Source organism: Apis dorsata, unplaced genomic scaffold (genome assembly GCF_000469605.1).
Source record: "Apis dorsata unplaced genomic scaffold, Apis dorsata 1.3 scaffold_1163, whole genome shotgun sequence".
In the NCBI taxonomy this organism is placed as follows: domain Eukaryota; kingdom Metazoa; phylum Arthropoda; class Insecta; order Hymenoptera; family Apidae; genus Apis; species Apis dorsata.
In genome coordinates, this window is record NW_006264260.1 from 2,111 (window position 1) to 13,624 (window position 11,514).

Genomic DNA, 11,514 nt, shown 5'->3' on the forward strand with positions numbered 1-11,514 from the left:
AAATAATATAATTTAATATAATTTATATTATATATAAATTGAAGATCAATAATTGAAAATGTTGAAAATAAAAAATATTCAAGTTCTTATTGTCAGGAAACAGAAAATATATCTTCTATATTATAAACTCGTATAATAATTATATTATATTTAATATAAATAATATTAATAATTTTACCTCAACAATTTTATGCATCTCATTTCTTTGTTTCACTATTTTATTTTGTGTAATTTCCGCCTCCTTTTCATATAGTTGCCATTTTAATTTTAATATCTGTTCTACTTTTTTGTGTTCGATGTTAATATTTTCGAGTTTCTTATTTGTTTCTAGCAATTTATCTAGATCACGATTCAACGCCACGTTTTCACGAATTGTACGATTGATGATTTCTGTTATTCGTAGTGTAACCGCTTTCAGAAGTCTTTCCGATAAAATTTGCAACTGTTCCTTCATTTCTTTTTGCATCCTGCACAAATTCAAATTATAATTATGTACTACAATTGTAAATAATAATACTGTAATTGTAAATATTTTTAAGTTCCATTAATTCCTAAATTTAAATAAATTTTGTATTAGTCTATCTTAAAATCTCTCCAAAATGTTAATATATTTCCATTTTACCATTTTAAAGTTAAAGATAAATTTTTTTTACTTAAAATTATTATTAATTTAAATATAATAATTGATCTAATCAATTAGATCACTAGATCATTCAAATATGATTTACATCTGTATGTATGTGCGACAAGATAATAATCATTTACAAATAATCCTTCAGGAATCAACTTATTATAATTAATTATTTTATATTTGTTTTTTTCAATTATTTAAATTGTAATAAATTCTTCATCAAATTTCTACTTAATGTATTTATTTTTTATGCAATTTCATTTGATTTTAGATGAATCCATTTTATCTGAAGATCTATTCGATTTGTATTACAGTATCATTTATGTATCATCATGTATCATTATGTATCATTATGTATCATCATAATATGTATTACAGTATCATTTTGAAGTTTTTTAAAAATTTTAAAAATGTTAAATAACTTGTTTAAATTTATTTTATTTATTTAAATTTATTTAAATTTAAAAATTGATGTTGTATTTTTTAAAACAATCTTATAATTAATTTCCATATGATCATATTGATATTACAGCATTTTTATATATTAATAATTTATTGTTCAATTTTCTTCAGTTTAATATCTAATTGCTTTTTCTTTTTCTTATTTTTAAATATTAAATATTATTTTTAGGTAAGTTGTTTAAGATACTTAACATGCTTTTACTAAACAGAGAATTTAACAAGACTTAAAATTGACTCCTGAACTGATTTCAAACAATTTTTTCGCGGAAATTTTCGTTTCCGTTTTGTTAATGAATTATTAACTTTGAAAAATATTGGCTAATTATTGCATTACAGCCTACACTCTGTAGACTAATATTTTTTGTTTATAATTAAATAATAGTAATTATAATAGAATCAAAACGAAAATTTTTGCAAAAAATTGCTTAAAATCAAAAATTACTAGTCAAATCATCTATCTTATTGACAGACTTTTAAAATGCTCTATATATTTTTTTGAAGAGATGGTATGTATTTTGTAGAATTGATTTAATTTGATTTTCGATTTTTTTTTAACATTTCAATTTTATTTATTCTATAGAATTTTGATTTCGTTTTTTTATATGATGCTAAAATTGTCGTGTTATCAGTATATGTAGGTATTTCATTGGTTATAAAGAGATCTGTTATAAAAATTTAGTATAATATAATTTCTTTTTGCTTATATTAAATTTTAATAGTAATTAAAATAGTAATTGTGTGGAAAATCGTGTTTTATTTTATATAAAGTAATCTTCCTTCAAATATTAGAAAATTGGCTAATATCTATGATTATAACTGAATATATCTTGTTTTTTTCAAAATTATTTTATTTCATTTACAATTCGATGTATATGCTCCATTGTTATTTGCATAGTCATATATTTTAATAATTTTAATATAAATATTTTTAAATATTTTTGATATTGTGAATAGAGTATTATAAATTGATTGTAATACTCTAATTTATTGCAAATTTTTTTAATTGATTTAATTGAAATGAATTAAAAAATATTATGAAACCTTATAATCATATTACATACACGCGCGCGCACACATACACACACATATATGTTAACGCAACTTCTTCTTTTTTGGAAATTTTTTTAGCAATTTTGCTAGCAATTTCCTTTGTAATCAAGTCTCTATTGTTTTTCCATTGTTAAACTATTTTATTTGTTTTATTAAATATTTACTAGAAATTTTATTATTATTTTTATTATTATTATTTATTTTTCTATGGGACTCATAGATTTAATGGCATCTAAATATGATATGATAGCATTATTATCGTTTTCAGTTCTTTTTTTATTATTAATATTTTTAGAAAAGTGTATTACAAATTGCAAATCTTTGCCATTCTTTTTATCTTTTCTAATCAGATATTGCTTTCTTAATTCATAAAGGTATACATTATTTTAGCTTTTTAAGTTTTTAATGAGTAATTGTCTTATTTTTTTTCAATGAATTCTCAAATATTTTCATTTTTGTTTATATACAGTATTTACATAAATATTTATATGCAGTAGCTTTTTTAATTTACATAATTAATTAAATATTTTTTTCTCTTTATATTTTGATATTTATTATTTTTTCTTTCTCTACAATAATTGGAAATATTTTATTTTTAATATGAATATATAATAATAAATTTTCATGTCGCATATTAGAAAATTTGTATTAAATTTTCTAAATTTTCTAAATATTTTATAATCTTGAGTTTTTAAAATTTTAAAATTTAAATTTTTACCTTTATTATTATTATTTAATTATTATTTTATTATTATTTAGTCTCTTATATTACTTAGTCTCTGAATTATATCTAATTAATTTTTTAGTTTTTTAAGGAAGGCCATCTTTCCTTTTGTATATTTTTTTGAAGTTACTATTATTGCAGAATAATCAGATGAGAGTTAATTCGAATATCTATATAATATTTATCTATGTAAAGATATATTTTTTTATTATGAAAAAATTTAAAAGATCTGATATTTTTGTTGTTTGATCATGTAGATATGATTAATAAAACAAATATTCAAAAAAATACTATCGAAAATATTGTGATATATTTTTCATTTTGCAAGATAATTGCTATTTTTTTCTAAATAAATTTTTAATTCTAAATTCTCATATATATTTTTTTATCTTTATATTACATCTTTTCTCTGTTTTTATTTGATTTCTGATCTATAAAAAAGTTCTTTTGTTTTCAAACTGGATGTTTTAACTATGATATTAATTTCAAATCCTTTATTTCTTAATTATTTTATAAGGATAATATGTATACTTTTATTTTAATTATTATTCTATGTTTTATGTCTTCTTTTGATTGATATATAAAATTCTACTTCATTTAAAAAATAAGTTACCTATAAGTTAATTATTCATTAATAATACTTAAATACTCCTAATAATAATAAACTATTCTTTGTATAAGAATTAATAGAGTTTTTGGCAAATATTTTATATGCAAATTCATCTCTATTTATATAATAATTTAAATGTTTTTTTAGCATTTAGCAAAGAATAATTTATTATACTTGTATTTTTTAAATAAATAAAAGACAATTTTTTTTATTATTTACTTCATTTGTATTTTGCAATGTTTCATTAGTATTTAATATGTCGATTTATTTCCTTCTTTTCAATGATTATGATTACTTGAAATATGTTATAAAAAACATCATTTTAAATAAAATTTTCCGTTACACGTGGCTTTAATTTTATGAATCTCAAAATCAAAATACATAAATGTGTTACTTATTAAATTATAAGCAATTTAAATTCACATTACATGAAATAAGACAAAAAGATGATTTATAAAGATAGAGTGAGTTTCATTTCGTTTTTTTTTTATTTACAAACTTCAGTAACTTATAATTTAATAAATAAATTCAATCAATATTTTTATATATCAACCAACATTTATCTTGGCGTCTAGAATCAATTCTTTACGAATATATTAATATTTTATATACATAAATATTTAAAATATAATAATCGCACATTGTCGCACTTATTGCTACAAATGCATAATTTATAAAATGTGATAATATCGAATAATTCGAAAACTATGAAGATTGATTACCAATTACCAATAAAAGAAAAAGTTGCTTAAAATGATATAACATATTTCAAAGACAAAATCGGTGAGAAAAGAATCTGCTACTAACTAGCAGATTCATGAATAATTATAATTTAATTGAATTTAAATATAAAATATTATAATTATAATTATAATTTTACATATATGTATAAATGATTAAAATATGAATTTTTAATTCAATAATTTTGATTTATTAAATTACATGCAATATTATTAGTTTGCGGATCTTTATACAAATATAATATGTCAACATATACATAATATAAATAAAATATATGAAAAATAAAGAATAGTTATATATGTTATTGTTTTATATTTCTTCTAAAATTTATATTTATTATCTGTGATAATGAAATATAATCTGTATAAAATACCTTGGCGAAAATAATAAATATAAAGAATAATAATAAAAATAATAATATATAATAATAAGAATAATAATAGTTTAATTAATTTATTTTTAAATGTATAAAAGATAATAGAAAGATATATAAATTTATATATTTTAAGTATATGAATATATAATATATGTATATATATTCATATATGTATATATTTTAATCCTGTATATAATCTTATGTAATGAAATAAAAGAAATAAGAAATATAAGATAATAATATATAATGTATATTATAAGAATAAGAATAATGAAATAAGAAATAAAAATAAAACTTTTTATGATATACTAATTAATAATATTAATTATGATATGTATTAATTAAGAATTAATTGAATTAAAACAAATTTTTTTCTATTTATATTTTCATTTTTGTATATGTGTATCTATACTTGTTATATTTACTATTATTTTTACTTTATTTACTTTATTATTTTACTATTAATCTACAGATATTTATGCATTTATGAATAATTCAAATTTACAGAATGCATATGATATTCAAAAAGATACTAAATATTCGAAACGAAATATATATTTAATATTATATATAATAGAATTTTTATAAATATTTACAGTCTATTATTTATATATGTAAAATAAAATATAGATATTTGCTATATATTTGCATTACGTCATAATTGAAAATATAAAAAAAAATTATCTTTATTTAAAATGATTGATATACGAATCATATAAGTATTTCTATTCATTATTGTATTAGAATATGATAGATGCATTAGAATGTAATAAAAAACTTATATAGGATATTAATATATTCATAGGAAATCTTTCAAGATTAAATATTGAATAAAACGAGATAGCTGTATTTTCATTATTTAACATTGTCTCTGCCTCGTTTCATTTAACGAAAATTTAAATTATAATATTTAAGTTATTAATTTAAATTAATTTAAGTTTTAATCGATATATATATATTTGTATATAATTTTTGTGTATACATGCTTTTTTGAATTCATAGCATTAATTTTCCAAAGATATTCTATGAATATATTAATATTATATATGTAATATAATTAAAAATCGCTTTTATAATTTCAAATATTACATGAATCACAAATAATTAAATAAAATGAGAATCATCAATTTTAGATATCTATTTCTTAAAGGATTTCTTGCTTCTTAAATCAACATTCTTCTTCATTAACTTTTTATAATATATATATACTTTAGAATCTAATTGTGCTATAATATATCATTGATAATTGTATTATATACATGTATAATCATATCATACATATATATATCATGTATATATATGATCCAAAAAACTATTAACAAGTATTTAACAGTTTTAATAATTTGATTTTAAATTTAGTGGATAATTAATAGCTAAATAAAAAATGTACAAAAAATATATGTACATAATATGCGTAATAAAAAAATAATATATAATATGCAATGTGCAACATATTTAAAATAAAATATATTTTTTTGAAATTCTTAAATGAGAAAATAAACTATATTAATTCTATTTTTCTATTATATCTATTTATTATATCTATTTAATATTATATCTATTTTCTATAGAAATATGTATTTGTATAAACATCCGCAACTTAACTTATTTAGATTAGATTATTTTTAAATTTGAATTTTTTAATGAAACATACATGTCTTTTTTGGTAACTATAGATTTTTCGGCTTCGTAAAGTTCCTCTTTATGACGCATTTCTTGTTCAGCCATCTCCTTCTCTTGCTTCTCAAATTTGTTCATCAAATCAAGTCGAGCTATTCGCCAATCTTCTAATGCATTTAATTTACCAGCTAAACAAAAAGATTACGATAAATAATAAATTTATTTTTTATTATTTTTAAAATACAATAAAATTAATATGATTAAAATTCATCTATATAAAGACAATTAAAAATTATTATATATTCGATAATATATATACTTTATTTAATTATATCTGCATGTAATAATAAATAATAAAATAAAAAGCTTATTAATATTTTAAAAATAAATATATGTATATGTAGAATAAATTTTATAATATTAAAATATATAGATAATGAATTTAAAACTGCTTCTATTATTATACATTTCTATTAGTGCACATTAGAACTCTTATTATATATTTATTATAAATATTTATTATAATTATTATTATATTTATTATAAACTAAACATCAATTTGATATTGAATATATATATATATACATATATATAATATCTATATTTAACAAAGTACTAATTTAATCAGGATTTTTAAAAAAATTGAATTATACTTCACCAGCTAATTTAACTTCTGCGCTTAAATTATTTTCCATTGTCTTATATTCCAGTTGCATTGCATCTTCCTTCTTTTTAAACGCAGCTAATTCATCCTTTCGCAATTCTTCCAAAACGGTAACCCTCTCAGAAAGTTCCTTCGATTCCTCGATTCTGTTTTCTAAACTTCTTTTCAAATATGCTATAATATCCGAACGATCTTCTTCTAATTGTTGGAATTTTTCTTTTATGCGCATTGCTTCTTTTTCCAGTTTTTCATTTTCAATTCTTAATCTAATTTATTTTTGTTAAATTTCATTAGTTCAAAAATTCTTCTCTATTTTTAAATTATTATTTTTTTTGTATTCCTTTTTTTTAATATTTTATATATAAATATCAATTTTAAATATTTTTTCTAGTTTTAAAGTGTAAAAAAATTTTAAAAATATGAAACTTATTATTTATTATTTTAATACATACGTATATATACATATATGTATATATACATATATATTGCATTTCTCTTTTGGAAATTCTATTTTTCCAAATTATTAACTTTTGTATAATATTCGTTTATCTTTAACATTTTTTAAATTATTCTTTTTAAAATATCATACCGATTTTAATGATTTTTGGATATACTATATAGAATAAAATTTTGAACAAGTTTTTCCTTTGAATATTGGATCATTAATCGGCAATCTTATTTCCCGAGATATTTGCAAAAAAAAATTGCTATTACATAAAATTTCTCTATATATATATATATATTTGTGGTTGGGTATGCATATAACTATACAATCATTTATCTATTATTTTTATAAAATAATAGCAAATGATGTTCGTTGGATTCATGGAATGCAAAAATAAAATAATTTTTGAACAAAATTATAAAGACTAAATTTATAATAAATATCAGCATCATTCTTGTATCTATTTTTGTAATTTCGGTTTCTTGCTTTCCGTCTTTTCACAAGCTTAACTCATTAAATTTGAGATATTTTAAATAATAATTACTTTAATTCATGAAATAGATTTTTTCATTAATTCATTATATTGTCTGCTGCTGCCATTTTATATTAACAAAAGATAAATAACAGTTACATGCTCACACACGTACAGACACGAATATACCTATAAAAAAAATTCTATGTAATAGTAGTAATCTTTTTTGCAAATATCTTAAAAATTAAAATTTGGCAATATGCAAATAAATTGGTAATATGCAAAAAAAAATTTTTTTAATTTTTGTATTCTATAATATATTCAAAAATCATCAAAATCAAGAACCCTCTTCTTATATGAATAATTATCTATTATTTTTTTTAATTAGTTTATATTCTAATAAAATATGAAATAAATCCAAATAGTATCTTGTTTCATATTCAATTTTTATTTGTATATATTACGTTCATTTTAGATATCCCTAGGATATTAGTAAATTTCAATGTTTTAAATTCTGAAGTTCTATGAATCTTAGGATTTAAATTTTATATATTCTAAATATTTGTTTTTTAATTCATATCTAAATTTTGAATGTTTTTGAAAAATATTGAAAATAAATGTTGAAATTTATAAAATAATAAATAATTTAAATTTATTAAATAAAACAAGTCAGTGTGAAGATAGAACAAAGCTGTGCTTTATAATTATAATATCATTCTATATTTCCTACTTAAACACTTTTAAAAAATAAGTTTTAATCAAAATTTTTGTACATATTATACAGCATAAACCAAAGAAAAATTTTTAATTTGTAAATATTCGGACACATTACACATTTAAATTATTATATTAAAATAACGAAATTTTTATAATTGCATGAATATTTTTATATCAATGTTATTAAATGTAAAAAACAATAATAAACAAAAATAATATATTTATCAAAAATAAAAATAAGATAAAAAACAATAAAAAATTAATAAAAAAAAATTATTGCATTACTATCTCAAATTACTAAGATATGTTATAAAATTAGAAAAATATTAAAATTAATATTTAATTTTTACAAAAAAATTATTTTAATTATTTTATTATAAAAATATTTTATTATTAAAATATCTGAATATAACTTGATATGAAAAACAGTTATAATTTCATTTAATTTTTAATATTATTTTATATGTCAACTTAATTAAATAAGTTATATATTAATAAAGTATAATAAATATGTATTTATTTATCAAAAAAAAACAAATTTGAATTTATTTTTTTCATAATTTTTTTAACAAATAGATTATTAAAATAGATTATTAAAATTAAAGATATATTAGTATTTAAATATTTTTAAGTCACGTATATGGAATGTTTTTATGCTATCTGAGAAGAAATAAATAATAAAATCGATTGTAATTTAATTGATATTTTGCTAAATTCATTTAAATTCATTTATATTCTTACTTATTAAATGTATATACATATATATACATATATTCATACACATATGTATATATATACACATTGTATATTCAATAACTTTAATAAATATCAATATATGTGAATCTAAAAAAATCAGTATTTATAAATCTATGCATTTATATATATATATATATATATTTACCGTGCTAATTGTCTATTATTATCCAAAATCTCTTGTTCATAAGACAAAGTTTCTTTTTCATCCAAATATTTTCTCTTTACTTTTTTAGTTTTGACTTTTTTTTTTTTAGCTTGCATTTTTTATCAATCAGTTTCTACTTATGATTATACACGAACAATTTGCACGTCACTTTAAGGAATAGTACGCGATGATATTTCTTGTTAAATCAATTATTTTGTAATTCCATGGTAACGAGAAAGAATACGATAATTCATTTTAAATATTTCCTCTTGGAAATCTTCTTAACGTATTATTCAAAAATTTTTTTGTATAATTTAGTAACAAATCCTTCAATAATTTTGTAACAAAATATTAAGTAAAATTTGTAAGTTACATTTTTGCTAATAAATTAAATATAATTTCATAACAGAATAGTTATGCGTACATATATTAATTTATTGCATTTAAATTAATATTTGCATTAATATTTGAGAATATTTTTGAATACTTTCTTAGTAACTTCTTATATACATTCTTCATAAAAAACAATTATTTACATTCATAAGAAAATAAATTACAATAATAATTATAATAAAGTAAATTTAGAAATTTTTTTTATTACCTTTTTTTTGTTTATTATTAATATATTTGCACTATCATAATTGCTAATTTAATAGTAATAAAATAAAATAAATTTCTATATTTCTAATATATTGAAATAATATTGAAATTATTTTTTTTTTATATATGATTTTCGATATATACAATTGTTGAAAAAATCAATATCACATAAGCATATATTATGAAAAATATATTAAAAAGATTAAATTAAGATATTTTAAAAAATTAAATATTAATTTAAATTACAAATTATTTTATACGATTTTTTTATTTGATTTTTATATATTTTGAATACAAATCCAATGTATTAAAGATAATTAATACAATTACTTTAATTATTAAATTATTAAATTAATACAATTATTTAAGATTCGTTTTTTTCGCGATTTGTATTCATATACATTGAAAAATATATATGAAAAATATATTTACTTTGATCGATAAGTTTAAAAATAGTACGATTAATGAACGATTAATAGTACGATTACTTTGATCGATAAGTTTAAAAATAGTAACGATTAATGAATAAGCTTTTTCTTCTTTAAAATTAGTTTTAATCAAACATTTTCCAGAAAAAATTTTTAAATTTTAAAATTTGAATAAGTGATTTTTCCAAAGGATTGTTACCGCTATGAAGAAATATAATTTAACAAAAGAAATTTGTATATGCAATATCAAATTAATAGTTTTCTATTTTTAATATGGATTTTATTAGCAATCAGAAAAATTTAAAATTTTTTACTTAAACTTCGATATTTTCTAAAGATTTATAATGATTTTTTATAGCAATCACAAAATAGAAAAAAAACTTAAAAATTATAGAAATACTTTAGAAACAAATAATATTGATGTATTGAATAATTCAATGTAATATTGAATAATTCATAATACATGATATCTATGTTAAGAAATTTATAGAGATTTTTTTATGTTATTACTTAAAAATATTAAAATTTATAACTGTTATTATATTCATATATATAATCATATATATAAGTCAAAAGAGTTTGTAAACAAATAAATGTAATATTATAAGGAGATTAGTTGTATAAATCATAATTTGAATCATTATTCATAATATATAGCGAAAAATTTATGGAAAACATCATATAAAGATATAATTAACAACGAAAAAGTTTGAATTAATTATTAACTAAATGCAAAACTATATTGTTTGATATATATTTCTTATATTATAAAAAAATTTTATTATATTCTTATTTAACAAATAAATTACAAAGAAATATAAATAAATATGTTTTTATGAGATTGACCATAACTTATATTTTTTTCATTATATATTTTCTTTTTCATTATTATCATTAAAGATATTTCTTCTTATAAAATATATTTATAAAATGCACTATTATATTAATATAATATTAATTCTTAAAAATTGTAATAAAATTTATTAAATAATAATGAATAATATATTTATTAACATTGAAAAAGATAAAGAAATATTTATAATTTAAATTTATAATCATCAAATAAAATATTT

General features: G+C 17.4%; 1 protein-coding gene across 1 annotated transcript; it reads right to left on the minus strand.

The window, feature by feature from the left end:
• Positions 1 to 178: 178 nt before the first annotated feature.
• LOC102670594 (cilia- and flagella-associated protein 157) lies at positions 179 to 7,107 on the minus strand (the record flags this gene model as incomplete). The annotated part of the gene is made up of 3 exons (XM_031514741.1): positions 6,873 to 7,107; positions 6,249 to 6,402; positions 179 to 467 (listed from the first exon to the last, which is right to left on the minus strand). Coding segments are annotated over exons 1-3 (678 nt in total), but the record flags the coding sequence as incomplete, so codon positions are not given.
• Positions 7,108 to 11,514: the final 4,407 nt, after the last annotated feature.